The sequence below is a fragment of the Gekko japonicus genome, unplaced genomic scaffold (genome assembly GCF_001447785.1).
Source record: "Gekko japonicus isolate JY-2015 unplaced genomic scaffold, Gekko_japonicus_V1.1 scaffold1978, whole genome shotgun sequence".
Taxonomy (NCBI): Eukaryota; Metazoa; Chordata; class Lepidosauria; order Squamata; family Gekkonidae; genus Gekko; species Gekko japonicus.
Window position 1 is genome coordinate 234,214 of NW_015161464.1, and position 16,106 is coordinate 250,319.

Here is a 16,106-nt window from a genome sequence, read left to right on the forward strand (position 1 = left end):
TCTCTTGATCAGTCTCTGCCAGTTCAGACCCCATCAATGTGTATTTATATTTAGGATTTTTGGCTCCAATGTGCATCACCTTGCACTTGGCCACACTGAACCCCATTTGCCATGTTGATGCCCATGGCCATCCTTGACAGATCCCTTTGGAGTGCCTCACAATCCTCACTGGTTTTCACCACCCTGAACAACGTGGTATCATCCGCAAATTTAGCCACTTCACTGCTTACTCCCATCTCCAAATCATTAATGGACAAGTTAAAAAGCAGTGGACCAAGTACTGATCCCTGCGGTACCCCACTGCTTACGAACAAGTTCGAGTCTAGGGGCACCTTTACGACCAACAAAGTTTAATTCGTGTACACGCACGCTTCTTCAGACATCAGAAAGCTTATCCCTTTAATTCAAGGTTATATCTTGAATAAAACTTCGCTGGGCTTCAAGGCGCCGTTGGACTCGAACTTCGTTCTGCTGCTTCAGACCAACACGGCTCCCCGCCTGTATCTCTCTCTCTCTCTCTCTCTCTCACACGCCTAGCCTACCTCACAGGGTCGATGTGAAGCTAAAACTGGAGGCGGAGGGAGCACGTAGGGCCCTTCGAGGCGCGGCGAGGCACCAGCCGTGTTACTATTCACCCGCACAGCGGAGTCCGACGGAGGCCCGCCGGCCGTTGCGCCTCTCCCCGGGACTACGAGCGCCCCCGTCCCCCCCGTCCCCCAGGCGCCTGGCCGCGGCCGCGCAGAGCCCTCCGCCGGGCCCGGGCCCGGGCCCCTGCCCCGAGTGTCCCCGGTCCCTCCCTCAGGGCCGGGCTTCGGCGGTTGATCGGGGCGGGCCGGAGGCGGAGCTCGCTGAGGGAGGTGCTGCTGTTGCCGCCGCCGCTGCTGGCCTCGTCGCTCCGTCAGCGCCGCCGCCTGCCTCGCCTCGCCCGTGTCAGGCGCGCTCGAGGCTCCTCCGCGGCTGCCGCTCCCCCTGCGCGGACGAACGCCCTCCATGGCCGGGCGCGGCGGGCGGCGGCCGCCCCGCTGCCCCCCGGGCCGGGCGGGGGGCTGCTGCGAGGGCTCAGCCCGGCCGGGGCCACCGCGTACCGGCCCATGGGGCCTGCCGTGCAGTTCCAGGTAGGGCCGAGGGAGGAGGGGCGCCCCCAAGGCGGCTGGCACGTGTGTGTGTGTGCGGGTGTGTGCCATGCCTGCCTGGGCAGAGGGAGGGATGGGCGAGAGAGGGGTCGGTCAAGCCCGTGTGGGTAGCCGAGTGCGCACGTAACGCGTCTGGGGCTGTAAAATTAGATCTCTGTGTGTGTGAGAGAGGACTGCGCGTGTGTGTGCGCCTTGTGTGTGTGTGTATATAATGTGGTTTTTATTTACTTCGTGTGCCTCGTGGGGGCCCAGAGTGGCTGACCACATTCTCCTCTCCCGCACCATTGGATCCCCCACAACAACCCTATGAGGTGAGCTAGGGAAGCCAGGAGGACTCGAACTTTGGTCTCCTGCTTCAGACCAACACAGTTACACACCTGAATCTTAAGTATTTAAGTATCCTCAGGTGATACAACTCCTCTCCAGGCTGCAGAGATCAGGCCCCCTGGAGAAAATGGACGCTTTGGAGGGTGGACTCTGTGGCATTGTACCCCACTGAGGTCCCTGTCCTTCCCCGGCTCTGTCCCCAAATCTCTAGGAATTTCCCAACCTGGATTTGGCAACCCCACCCCTCCATCTCTCGCTGGCCGGAGGGGGGGACCTGCCAACCCTAAACTAGGCTGAGTTTGTGTGATTGGCCCAAGGTCACCCATCAAGCTTCCAAGGCAGAGTGGGGATTCGAACCTGGGCTTTCTAGTCTAGTCTAGTACTTGTTTATATATATGAATAGGCATATGCTGTATATAAGTTGATCAAGATGGGTGGCCATGTCAGTCTGTCTGTAGCAGTAGAAAAGAGCAAGAGTCCAGTAACACCTTAAAGACTAACAGAATTCATGTCAGGGGATGAGCTTTCGTGATATATGTAAGTTTGGGTATGTATACCCACACATAGGGTATATAAGGTGTGTGTCGATGGATAGATGTGGGCATGCGTTTATATTAGATGCATGTGTGTGTGTATATACATATAAATTGGTGTGTGTATAGCTTCTCTTAAGTATGTATAAAAACAAAAGTTTGAGTCCAGTGGCACATTTTAAGACCAGCAAAGTATACCTTGAATAAAACTTTCTTGGTCTTAAAGCGGCCCACTGGACTTGAACTTTTGTTCTGCTGCTTCAGACCAACACGGCTAAACACCTGAATTTGTCTTTAAGTATATATAGTGTGAGTAACTGTGTGTGTGAGACTATTGGGTAACATTAATAACTAGTTTCAGGTGGGTAGCCATGTTGGTTTAGATCTGCATGAGAGAGCACACTTCTTGTATCTGAAGAAGTGTGCTTGCACACAAAAGCTTATACCTTGAACAAAACTTTGTTGGTCTTAAAGGTTCCACTGGACTCAAACTTTGTTGCATTAATAGCTAGTATTTATCCATTATAAATATGTATTCATATTACACATTTATGTTATATCAGGCAACATAAATATATATATATATTATCAGTAGTATATATTACTGATAACCAATGCTCCCTCTAAGCTGTGGAGTCCTGTGTGCAAAAATTCTACTTTGTGAGCTACTGGCATTAAAGTTGTGAGCGAGCAATTTGGCTGTAGCATAAATTATTTTGCTCTGGAGCCCTCCTTCCTGAGCTAAGACAAAAATGTGTGAGCTGCAGGCCAAAAAACTGTGAGCTAACTCACACTAACTCAGTTTAGAGGGAACACTACTGATAACTATTCCTTTTAACACTTGAGAATGAAGGCTGAATATGACAGTATCGTATGTTTGGGGGTTATGGGGGACACAAAGGATCACTCCACGTCGGGGGGGGGTGTACCTGAGAGGGCCATGAAGCAGAGGGTCGGAGTGGTAGTGTGTCCGATTAGAACAAGGAGACCTGGGGTCGACTTTCCACTCACCCAAGAAGGTCACTGGCTAACCTGTAGGCCAATCACCTGCACTCTCTTTCTCAGGTTCATCTAACTTATAGGGTTGTTGGGAGGATAAAATAGTCAAGGGAGAACCGTGTACGCCACACTGAGCTTGTTGGAGGAAAGCTGGGATAGAAATGTTTTACACACATGCACAGGTGAGTTGTGTAGAGAGATACTAGATCTAATGGGTGGAAATTACAAGGCAGTCGTTACCGGCTAAATATCAGGAGAAACTTCCTAACTGTAAGAGTGGTTGAGCAGTGGAACAGAATGCCTCGGGAGGTGGTGGATGCTCCTTCGCTGGACGTTTTCAAGCGGAGGCTGGACGACCATCTTTTGGGTATGTTGTAGGACTATCTTTCGGCTATGCTCCTGCAGAGTGCAGGGGGTTGGACTAGATGACCTGCAAGGTCCCTTCCAGTTCTAACATTCTATAATTCTATGATATCATGGTAGGTGTTGGATGAGAAGCAGGTTCCACTTGGAGGTGGCTTTTCTCGGTAAGGAAGAAGTTTGGTGCTCCTGGGTGGATGTCTTGAGGGCTGTTGGATATATATATATATAGCACAAAGAGAGAGAGAGAGAGAAGCAGCTGTGAAACTCCTTTCTTTCCCTGCTGGGGGACTTGCCAAAATCCAAGCAAAAGTGCTTTCCAGAGTCCTTTTTAAAACTCTGTGTGGGTTTCCAGGTTAAGCTAGTCCGATGCTCATTTAATTTTGTATATTGAATAATTTATTACGCTGGGTTAGTTGTTATCGACCTCAAAACTCTCAATCTGTGAGTTGAAATCTAAATAAATAAAAGTGGAGGTAAGGTAATTTCCAAGTTCCACAGAGGGGGTATTGAACTCTTGGCTACCGGTTGGGCTGTCTAGGATTGAACGCCAGGGGAGAAGAGTCCACTGTGTGAACTCTGGGCCTGGAGTCACATTATGGTGTAGGAGTCTTGGATCTTGGAGAGAAAGCTGGCTCTTGCTGTTGTTGAGGCACCAGTGTTGAAGCTGGCCGTGAAGGCCGAGGCTGGTTTTTGCGGATTGTCCCATGCTCCTTCTGGACCTCTGTGTAATGCAAGAATTCTTTCCTCTGCAAGGCTGGAGATAGGAGGGAATACAGCTGTGAAAAGGACAGAGGCAGGTGGTCTGGGGGGGGGTACAAAAATCCTCCTGCTCTCATTCTAATATCAAAAGCAGGGAGGGACTAGAAATATCACAGAGAATTATCTCAGACACTACGAAGAATTCCAGAATGGTGTTTGTATTGATTTTCTTCTGTTTTGTGTGTGTAGGGTAACAGCATGCCTTTCAGAATTAAACGCTTTGTTTTTTTGTGAGTTTGATTATGTTCACAGATGTTGGGCGACAAGCGTATAGCTTAAGAACCAGTCCTTTGCCACGTGTGCGGCAGGTCTTTCTACAAACCCGTGACAAATTGCCAGGAGGCATGCACCTTGAGTCCTTCAGGACCCCGGGGCTCAGAAAAGTTCAGTATCATAAATCCTGGCGACAGGTAGAAACTGGAAATATTTTTCTAGCCTTGTCCTTCACCTCATCTCCATTAAATGCTTCAAAAGGTCTAAGAGACAGAACATCCCTCTTCTACACATGATTGTGGGCCCCTTATGTTAGTTTTCAGTGGTGGGGGAGAAGGGGGGGGTATTCGAGCGGCTAGGAACCTGAAATTTAAGCCGCTTGTTCCTCCCTCCTTTCTTTTATGTTTGAAGTATGTGTTTTTGCAGTGGGGACAGATGGGTTGACGGGAAACTTTATATATGCTTGTGGAAAACCAGGGATTCTGATATATCAAGCCTGTGCAGTTTCTGTCCTACTGATTTAAATAGGGCTCCTGAACTGTTTATTATTGTGATCCACAAGGGGCTTTTATGGGTGTTTTTCTGCCTGCCCAGGGACTGCAAAAACTGGCTAGAGGGGCTGTTAAATGCTTGACTGGCTCCAGTATTTGGTCGCTTGGCTTCATTCAGGTTGATGGAACCCAAATTGTTCAGGCTCCTAATTCATTTTGGTGATTTATGAGTACTGAGCCAAGGAGTGGGTAGTTTCTCTAGATTTAATTTGTACCAGAGTGCAAGGGTATGGTTTCCAGCACCCTTTGTGCTTTACAGAAACGCTGATGTTTCCTTTTGGAATAATTAATGGTACCCATTAGTCAGAAGGCCAGACAGTGGCATCAGAAATGAGAGGGAGCTAAAAAGCGGCAAAGAAAGAAATGTAAGAAAATACACTGTCTGCTGCGTAGGGGAAGAGACTTTTATTCCTGATGGGTTAAGTAACACCTTTCAAAGGCAGCTGTCTGTATGAACCCTTTCAATGCTAATGGCCACAGTGCTTTCTGTCTAAGGTGTAAGACCTGCTGTAAGGGTTGAACTACGCATGAGTTCAAAGAGTTGGGTCCAGGTTTCCTGCAGCCACAAAGCAGCTGTGGGGAATGGCTTCTTTTTAAAGAGAGCGAGAGAGATCACTCAAATGGGCTCAGAACATTGGCACTGGGGGTGGAAGGGCTCCTGCCTCCCCCCCCCCCAGGCGGTTTCACCGTGTTTTAAGAAGCCAATCCCTGCAGCTGCTGTGTGGCTGTAGAGAATCCGAGTTCTTTAAAAACACTTAACATGTAGTTTGGTCCTAAAGTAGCTTATTTCAGTCAGCCTCCATTTTTGGAAGTGGTTATGCTCAAGTCTGCTGCCTCATCTTAGGCAGGGAGATGTTTGCTCATGAGCATTGCAAAAAGTTGTAAAGACCGTTTCTGTTGAAAAATAGTCCCTCCCCCCAACAAGTGGAGAAATTAAAACATAGTGTCTTTTCCTACATGGGAGCTACTGGTGTGTTCCCATAAAAAAGGGGTGTGTGGTTAGTGTGTACATTCCTCCTTTTATCGGCAAAGCCGGTGTGGTCTAGTATGGCCTGCAGTTGGGCTTAGATTTTGTCTCAAAGCTCACGTCTGTCATGGTCTCGTTGTGCGACCCGGAGGGACACGCATTCTCAGTTCCCCTTTTTGTAAAATCAAAATGATAAGGCTCTGACTATCTTACAGGGTGTGTTTTTTTAAAGGGGGGGTGAGTGTAGAGGATTTTGAGGATTAAAATACAATGTAAATATGTAGTTATAGAAGCTCTCTAAAGCCCTTCCCTCAGTACCACTTTCCTTATCCAATCAGAAACTTCACCTAGTTTCTTTGAAGTTTAGGGAGAAGATCCTGGGTCAGTGACCCCTGAAGTTACTGCTCGGGAAGTTGCATGCTTTGTGCATATGCCCCGGGTGAGAAGTTTTGGCTTTGCTCAGCTGCTGAGGAAGCTGAGCTAAGGTCTGCCTTCCATGTGTTGGCTTGAGTTTTCGGCAGCAAGGGAGGCCGTTGCCTCTGCATGTCCCTTCACTTCTGTAACAAGAAAACAGGAAGCAGAAGCCGCCCAAGTACAGCAGCAACTGTTTTAGGAAATATCAGCCTCATGAACCTGCTGGGTGATGTTTTGCAAGCTTGCGACTTAGAAGTACTGTCGGAGCGCTTTTGCATTTCAGGCAGGGGAAAAGAGCTGAGAGGACTCCTATTCTGATTGTCTTTGGGCACGGTTTATATGACCCGTGTCAAAAGAATTAGCAAATAGAAAAGCGGCTGCCACTGGTGTCAAAGAATCCATTTCCAAGGGGTAGGGCAAACGCTCTCATTATGCCACCTTCTGTTAGTGTCGGGAGTATGCAGACTTTCAAGCGACACAGCCAATGCTCCCTCTAAGCTATGGAGCCTTGTGAGCAAAAAATCTACTTTCTGAGCTCCTGGCATTAAAGTTGTGAGCGAGAAATCTGGCTAACTGCATAAATTAGTTTGCTCTGGAGCCATCCTTCCTGAGCTAAGACAAAAATATGTGAGCTGGAGGCTAAAAATCTGTGAGCTAGCTCACACTAACTCAGCTTAGAGGTAACACTGGACACAGCCCTTTATTGAAGTATGCTCCATTCAGTCAGATGAAGAGCTCTGTGTAACTTGAAAGTTTACACAGGTGACGCAAACCGCCCAGCAAAGGATTTTGCCTTATGTGCTGTTAATATCCAAATTGATCAGTAACACTCATGTCACTAATTTTCATAACTTTGCTTAAGAGAGACGTTAAAATGTTTGAGTAGTATATAGACACTGGGAGAGAATGTTAGGAGAAGCGTTTGAGCAAATGTAATATGGTAGGACAGTATGTGGCTTAGGGATTGTAGGGCAGAGAAACTCCTCGGATCTTGGAATCTTTAGCAGACATTCCTTGCATTTTTGCATCATGAGGGCTAGAAGCCTTTTCCCTTCTTTGACAAAGCTGCAGTGGTCAAGGTTCTGGACTCGTGTGCAGGAGGGAAGGTAGTATGTGTTCTGTAGGAAGAATTTTTGTTGATGATCTCCGTAGACATAAAGGTGGTAAGATAACATTGTAAAGTGTGAAAGCTCAGCCTGATATTTAATGAAAGCACTTTTTGTATGCTCTTCTCCTAACGCTGAGTGTCTTATCCTCTTTTATTCCTGCTTGGTTTTGTCTAAATTGTGGCTTTAATTGCATAACCCCAATGGGAGCTGAATGCTGACTCACCCATGTAGTCACTGAGCAAATGCTTAGGGTGATCGTGATTATCAGGAGAACCGTTGTGTGTGGCTTGCCGTTGGAGGAGGGATGAAGCTTTATCAACTTGCTGTGGGACTGGATCATCGTTGCTATGGGGACAGTATTCTGAAGGAAGCTGCAGATAAATCACCTTGTGTGAAGTTTGTGCTTGGTGTCTTCACCTCCAGCACTTCACAGATGAAAACAGGGACTCTCATGTACTTGCAGAATCCATGTCCTCATGCCAAGGATCCCTTCCATTGCTGACAGCTCTGCCATGGCCACTCTATTCATTAACTCCATAATAGCTAATCCTGCCCCGGTTGCTGAAGCAGGTGTATTATTAAACTGAACAAAATGTTGTTTTTAAATCTCAAGACTGTTTAGTATTGCTCTCACAACGGAACTTCTTGTATTTATAAGGTAGCTACAACTCTGGAACAAAACAGAAGCTTTGGCTGGGGGGGGGGCTTTTTGTTGTGCTATGGGGGCTAACACATACTCACTCACAGGGAATGCCACACACTTTCTCCTCTCCCCCCAGTGGCTGTTATTTATGGACAGTAAAGTGATGAGAGGTCAGTGACTGATCTCTTTTTTTTATCATATTATATTTTTATTATTATTATTGATTATTCGATTTACATATTATTCCATCGTTCGTTTAAGTAATTTCCACATTTTCTCCCCCTTCCCTTCCCCCCTCATCTAGTCTTTCTCTTCCAGCCAGGAACACAAGGCTTGTAGCTTCCGCTGGGCGTCTTCTTTCTTTTCTTCTTTAATCCACTGCAGATAGGGCGACCATTTCTTCTTAATCTTTTTCATCCTATCTTCCCATGTTAGGTCTTGTATCAACGTGGCCGCTATATCTGACTGGACAAAATCGAACAGATAGTTATTCCAAGCTTTTTCCGTCCATTTACTTTTATCTTTCCACCCTAGTGCTATTACTGCTTTCCCAGCTAATATCATTGCTCTCAATAGATCTTGACTATTTTTCTCTATTTTCTCACTACCTAGAGTACCTATCATCATTAGCTCAAAATCTATATTTAGTTTCACCTTAAAAAGCTTATTTATGACTTTTAGTATTTTATTCCAAAAATTTTTAGCCTCTGGGCATTCCCACCACATATGGGAATACCATCCCTTCGCACTTTTGCAGTGCCAACAATTTGGACTTAAGCCTGGGAACATATTTGCTAGAGTGGCCGGAGTTCTGTACCATTTGGTATAAAATTTTAATTCCATTTCTCTAAACTTATGCATTTTTGTTCTCTTGATTCCTTCCATTAACTTTCGTGCTTTTTGCTCTGCTATTTGGGTTTCTGAGCTCCATTTCCCTGGTCAGTGACTGATCTCAAACCATTCATCTTGCTAGATCAAGGTGGGCAGCCGTGTTGGTCTAAAGCAGTACAACAGAGTTAGAGTCCAATGGCACCTTTAAGACCAACAGATTTTTATTCAAGATGTGAGCTTCCGTGTGCATGCACACTTCGTCAGACGATGAAATGGAATTACATATATAAGAATATATATATATAAGAATGACAAGCTCGGTTTCTGGTTATCTGTTTCGGTTCAATTGTGTGTGTGTGTGGGGGGGGGACAACATAGGTAATAAATATGTTAGAACTGGAGATTGATGTGTCCTAATTTGTGAGAATCCCATCCTTAGACCCCACCCCCACCCCACCCATCTCCTTTCTAGCATGGAGGTGAACTTTACAGCATCTTGTCTGTGCAGTTATTTTCCTTCTCCCATTCAACAGTGCTTCCTCCTTGGGTTATGGTCGTTCCGCGGGAAGAACAGCAGCTAACTGGAATTTTGCGTCCCGTGTGCATGCATGAACACTCACATTTAACTCTAGCATCAAGGCTAATTCTCTTCTCCCCTTGCCAATATGATAAATAAATAATCCCTCTCCCCTCAAATGTAACTCCTAGGGGAGGAGCCTTGAAACCTGAAGAACTCTAGCATTGTGTGCTAACAATCCTTATAAGTAGAACAATGATTTACTTGGGGCAGAAAATATGCATTGTCCCTGATATAGGGGTAATTTTTTCCCTTTGCCCCCTCTAGATCCCTTATCCTCTGCTTTGCTTCTGACCAGTATTTGCAAGTACTGTTGTTAGGCGGCAGCAACTCCATGCGTCTCATGCTATGCGCTTAAGATTATATATATTGGGGTGTGTTTGTTTAATACTGGAGGAGAATGGGCTGGGTGAGTTTTTGGTTACTTGTGTCCCTGATGGGTTTGTGACCAGGAAGGGACTCGGGCAGTATTCTGAGACAGGAGGACAGGCCTAGGGGTCTGCTGTAAATAGGACTGTGTATGAAGGGGCTGCAGTGGCTCAAGTGGTTAAGAGGCTAAACTGCAGACCGAAAGGTCGATAGTTGAGCAGTTCGAGACCCGAGTGCCACATGACAGAGTGAGTTCCCGTCTCTGGTCCCAGCTCCTGCCAACCTAGCAGTTCGAAAGCAAGAAATTGCAAGTAGATAAATAAGTACCGCTTTGGAGGGAAGGTAACAGCGTTCTGTGTACCTTGGTGTCTAATCATGCTGGCCACATGACCATGGAAATGTCTTTGGCTTGGAAACGGAGATGAGCACCACATCCCTAGAGTCGGATTCGACTGGCTTTCGAGCAAGGGAAACCTTCACCTATAAAGAAAGTAGGTGTTTTGTTTTAAACTGCAGATGGTTCTGTAACCCTTTGGGAGAAACTAGGTGGCAATGGAGTCTGCCTTCTGTCTGGATCTCTCTTAATTGAGTGCTCCCCTTGGGGTAAGAAGGAAAAAAAATAAGCTGCTGGTGAATATGTAACCAAACCCACCCCTCGAGAGAAGCGTGAGGATTTGAGCAATAACAAGCAGATAGCAGATGTTTAATCACCCACGCAGAGTCTTTCCCCCCCTCCCCTCTTATGCCCTCTCTCAAGGGTATCTAGACAGAACAATAGGGTTGGAACCCCGTCACTTCTCCTGTCACAAGTCAGAAGCATCCATCAGCTTGCTGTACATCAGTTTTTGGGGCTGGATCCCAGAAATTTCTTCTGTCAGCAGCAGCACTTGCACCAGCAGAAAGCCCCACTGCTAGTAGGTAGGATCGGTAGGATCCAGCCCATGTGTTCTAGACTGCAAGGATGAAAGGTACTCCTGTGGGAAACCCAGGCCAATGAACTAAGCCATGTTCTGCTGGAGAAGGAGCATGTGCATGCATTCTTCTTCGGCTCTTGCCAGGCACACTAATCAGTTTGACTAGCCCATTCATCCTCCCCACCCTCAGGGCCATTCTACACATCATGTGGGGGCAAAAAGCCAAGTTTGTCGGTTTGTGTACACACACAGCGATCGTATCTATATGATACAGCTGTTTGCAAACAGAGCTTATCAGTCACACTTTTTATTTTTAGTGCATGCTTAAAATATCTGAGGACACCTAAAAATGTAAGGTGAGAAGTCACCCTTTTTGTGTGAGAGAACCCTCCGTTGATTCTTTTCACATATCCCCCCTCCCTCCCCTTTCAAATGCAGAAGTCTGGAATATAGCCACATACTTTCCTCAAACATGGAGAACTGGGGGATGTACTCTAAAAAAGTACATTGGCCTTGGAAACTTAGGTTTACTGGAATGGCAGGAGACAAGTAACCTGGATGAAATTGTGTGTTGATGGTACAGAGAGCAAATTTTCAGTTTGTTATTAGTTGCGTGAAAGTGGGCAATGCGTAGGGTTATGGAAGAAGAGCCCTGACCTAGATAGCCCAGGCTAGCCCAATCCCGTCAGATCTCAGAAGCTAAGCAGGGTCGGCCTTGGCTAGTATTTGGAAGGGTGACCTCCAAGGAGTACCACCGTCGTGATGCAGGGGCAGGCAATGGCAAACCACCTCTGAAATGTCTCTTGCCTTTAAAAAACTCTAGCTTGCCACCTAGTGGTGCATAAAGCTAAAAGAGCTAGAATTCCTGGCTGACAGACAATCTTAGGATCTCCTGGCTATTCTACACATAAGGCCATATGATAATAATAATAATAATTATTATTATTATTATGGAAGAAGAGAGATATGGAGGGGGATTGATCAAGATGGGTAGCTGTGTTAGTCTGTCCATAGCAGTAGAAAAGAGCAAGAGTCCAGTAGCACCTTAAAGACTAACCCAATGGCTTCTACGACACTGCTCAAAATGAGCAGTGACTCACAAAAGCTCACACCCTGCCACAAATTTGGTTAGTCTTTAAGGTGCTACTGGACACTTGCTCTTTTCTATTGGACGGGGATCGTTAAATAAATTGTTGTGGTCAGTGTTCCCTCTAAGCTGAATTAGTGTGAGCCAGCTCACAGTTTTTTAGGCTCCAGCTCACACATTTTTATCTTAGCTCAGGAAGGATGGCTCCAGAGCAAACTAATTTACGCAGTAGCCAAATGGCTCGCTCACAACTTTAATGCCAGTAGCTTGCAAAGCAGAATTTTTGCTCACAAGACCCCACAGCTTAGAGGGAGCATTGGTTGTGGCCAAACGAAATTGAGTACAGGTTGCCTCATTCCTCCGAAGAATGCTGGGGACAATTGCATCTTATCTCCTTCTTCAGCCAAAGTCAACATTGGCCCAAGGATATGTGCTACCTAACGACTTTTAGAGGAAGGCAGAAAGATAGGGGTTGGGTAGGAGGCCAGCCTCTCCTTAAGGAAAAAGGCCATGTGACGCGTTTGGCAAGGAAGCACACCGTTTCCCTTTTGCTCCTACGCGTTACAGCAGCTTTTCACCGCACTGGATAAGGACAAACCCCGATTCTCTCTTTTCTGACACTTTTTCAGATGTCTCAGCACAGTCGTGACATGTCCTTAGTCCGATGTTTCTGCAAGCATAAGCCAAACCACTTCCTCCTTGCTGTTTCGTGGGTGGTTTGCCTTCTACCCTGTTGATCGTCCTCTGACGGTTGAGCTCGGTTGAGAGCTCGTGTGTGGTGCTGCCCCACCTCTCTGCTGTTGTGCTCTGGGTAGGAGCGGCAGCCGGCTGGAAGCGCTGCCCAGGCCTGTTGGAGAGGGCTGAAATGTTGCCCTGCTGGCTCGGCAGCTTTGGCAGCTCCATCAGCTCCTTGGCAGCCGCAGCTTGTTCCATTCCCAGAGGGCAAGGGAGCCCGAGCCCTTCTGAAGCAGGCTTGGGAGGGCAGGGGTGCGGGTGTGCGTATGTGTGCCTGCACATACACAACCACCAATGGCCCCTCCAGGACTTCATAAACAAGCCCCTTCCACGGGTAACCTGGGCGAAGGGCAGCCGTGGGAAATGGCAGGCTCCAGCATGCATTTCTCCAGTCATGTCAGCAGCCAGCGGGAGTTTGGGGGTTGCGTGATTCGGTCCTGGGTGTGCCTTTTAATAGCTGCACAGATGGGAGGACGTTTGGCAGGTACTGCGTCCCTTGATCTAGTTGTGCTTTTGCACTGGGAGGAGCTTCTCCCGTCCGTGCCGTTACGCGTAGAATGATTAAAAGTGAAGCCGTTTTGTCTTGTCATCAGTCCAACAGCCTCAGGCCTGTTCCCAGGAGAACCGACTCCAGAATATCGAGGGGAAAGTGGTCCAGGGCAAGGTTCTCAGCACCCCCACGGTTAGAGCCATGAATGAGAAGATTTGGCTGCCTGGTCTAAATGTAATTGTAGGAGTGAGCAGTTTTTGCTTCCCTCTCTGTGAATCATCTCACAGGCTGCTTTTATTACCTGGCAGTCCTAGCTGGAGTTTATGGAGGAGGCTGAGAAGTAGGCGCTTTCCCTCTTCTTCAGCCTCTTCTGCTTAGGAAGGCCGGATATCCATCCAAAGCTGCAGAGATGTAAGAAGCAGTCAGGTGAGAATATGGTGTGGCACATAAGCAGCAGGGTGCCCACGTTCATTGGATGGGTGCCCCTGAAAACCATGGCAGTGGGGGGGATCAAGCTGGTGACTCCAGAGAAGGCTGGCTGGCGTGGCAAAAAGAATGGTGGCTTTAAAAGTGGGCCCATCCAGGTGAAATGGCTCACAGCCTAAATGGTCACCAGGTGGGTGATCTCCGGTGAGGAATTGTGGACCTTCAGCAAGGGCAGGGTTTCACACCTACAGAGAGCCAGTTTAGTGTAGTGGTTAAGCGTGCAGCCTCTAATCTGGGAGAACCGGGTTTGATTTCCCACTCCTCCACTTGCACCTGCTGGATGACCTTGGGCGAGCCATAGTTCTGTCAGAGCTGTTCTTGAAAAAGAGCAGTTTCTTGTCAGAGCTCTCTCAGCCCCGCCTACCTCACAGGGTGTCTGTTGTGGGGAGGGGAGTGGAAGGGAAAGGAGTTTGTAAGCCACTCTGAGACTCCTTCAGGTAGTGAAGGGTGGGGTATAAATCCAATCTCTTCTTCTTTGCAATGAGAAATTCGATTCTGGCCAGCAGCAAGGCTACCTTATAGCAGACTCTGCCACAGGAAAAGCTACCCAGCTGCAGAGGGTGACCCATTCTTTTGCAGTAGTGCCTGGCTGCATCTCATGGATGGCGGGAAGGGTTGCTGCAGACTCACGCTCTTTCTCTGCCTTCTGCTCCGCTCTGTTTTGTTTTTAAAAAGCCTTGCTGGGCAGAAGATACAAAAAGCCAGGGGCATTTACTTAGCCCCTCTGTGGAGCAGACGCTGCAGCGTGAGACTTCATCGGTGACTAGGAAGTAAGGTTGGCTTGACTGCCACACCTGGCATAAAGGTTGTGGTCCCTTGGGTGATGGTGAACATTTTTCCTGGTCTTTTTCTTCTGTAATTGGGGCATGGAATGGGCACCTTGATGTGGTCCTGTGGCTTGCCTTGTGTCACACGCCAGGACAGCTGGTGGCATTTTGTGGTCCTTTTGTATAACTGTCAGTCCCTGTTCCCCGAAGCCTTGAGGCCAGAGGGTTTGGGGATATGTCTTTGAACATTCTAGTGTATTATTATTTCTAAGTGCTCTGTGCGCAACTCAGTCTTACGCTTAAATTGCAGATTGGGAACTGAGGCTTAGAGATCAGGGCTTGTCAGCAGCCACCTACTAAGCTCAGAGCTTGCGGAGACCTTCAGACTGAGGACCGGGTTCCCAGCTGGCCTGGGGTAAAATGTCCTGTCCCTTTACTAGAAGCTTAATGAGGCATGATTGACTTCCATGCCATGCAAAGCCTGTACTAAAGGCACAGGACATTTTCCTCCAAGCCAGTGGGCAGCCCTCACTGAGCCCGCTGCCCTGATCCTCAGCTCATGCCTTTAACCCTTATGCTACATCAGGAGCATGCATCTCCTTTGGACATCCTGCGGGAACGGCTAGGCATCCTAAAGTCTATGTAGTTCTCCTAGGCATAATGAGAATCGAGTAGTTCTGTTCAGTAATAGGCAAGGAGAGCGGATCTGTCAGTTTTGTGACTCGTGTTCCTGTTTTCAGGGTGGCAAAAATGACAGGGAGCTGTGCTTAGTGAAGCCCAGAAAGAGCCAATGTAGTATAGTGCATAGAGTGTTGAACCAAGATCTAGGAGACCCAGGTTTGAATCCCTGCTCTACCATGGAAGCTTGCTGGGTAACCTTGGGCCAGTTCTATGCTTCCAGCCTAACCTACCTCACAGGGCTGTTGTGAGGATAAACTGGAGGAGAGGAGAACAATGTAACCACTTTGGGAAGGAAGACAGAATGTAAATAACTAATGGGAAGACATACGGCACTCTTCTGAAATTGCAGAACTGGTCTCTGGCACCTTCCCTTCCACTTCCCAACCCCTTGGAATCGACTGTGAAGCATAATCTTTGCTTTTGTTAGCTCAAAATTAGTGAACCTGAATCTCCTGAATGTTAGTTAGCAAACCTGAACTGCTGTTCTGTGTTCCTATATTCATAGCTATATCCATGGAGCAGGGGTCCATAAGTGGCTGTTAGCCACAAGGTATAGGTGGAACACTCTGTCTGGGGCAACTGATGCTCTGCATTCTTGGTGGGAGGACTTCGGGAGTCCTGGCCCCACTGGTGGACCTCCTGAAGGCACCTGGGGTTTTGGCCACTGTGTGACATGAAGTGTTGGACTGGATGGGCCATTGGCCTGATCCAGCATTGGCTTCTCTTGTGTCCTCTTGTGTCTGGGGCAGCGATGCTCTGTATTCCTGGTGCTTGGGGGGCAACAGTAGGAGGGCTTCTGGAGTTCTGGCCCCACTGGTGGACCTCCTGAAGGCACCTGGGTTTTTGGCCACTGTGTGACACGGAGTGTTGGAGTGAATGGGCCATTGGCCTTCTCCAACATGACTTCTCTTATATTCGCTATGAGAGATTAGGGGGACACCAGCAGAGGCATTACGCATGCCTGAAAGACCAGAGCCCATCTTAGTGGAGGACCTCATGGGGCTGCAGTAGAGGAGAGGAGCCATTAACATCATCTGTGTGACTTTTATTGGCACAGCAGGATAAGTGTTAAAAGAAGCGAGCACATGATTTGTGGAGGGGGAGGTATTCCCAGAGCTCCCTGCTCTTTTTATTTCTCTGTTTCTAGTGTGTTTGCAC

General features: G+C 47.7%; 1 protein-coding gene across 2 annotated transcripts in view; it reads left to right on the forward strand.

Moving 5' to 3' along the window:
* The first annotated feature begins 1,042 nt into the window (after positions 1-1,042).
* SMARCD2 (SWI/SNF related, matrix associated, actin dependent regulator of chromatin, subfamily d, member 2) overlaps positions 1,043-16,106 on the forward strand; it is a 42,335-nt gene continuing 27,271 nt past the window's right edge. Inside the window, exon 1 of one of the 2 annotated variants that reach the window (XM_015429108.1) lies at positions 1,043-1,115. In XM_015429108.1, the coding sequence (XP_015284594.1) occupies positions 1,092-1,115 (24 nt within the window). In that variant the 5' untranslated portion in view covers positions 1,043-1,091. Of the gene's footprint in view, positions 1,116-13,346; positions 13,441-16,106 lie in introns of those variants that run through there. The other variant, XM_015429109.1, reaches the window with a different exon arrangement.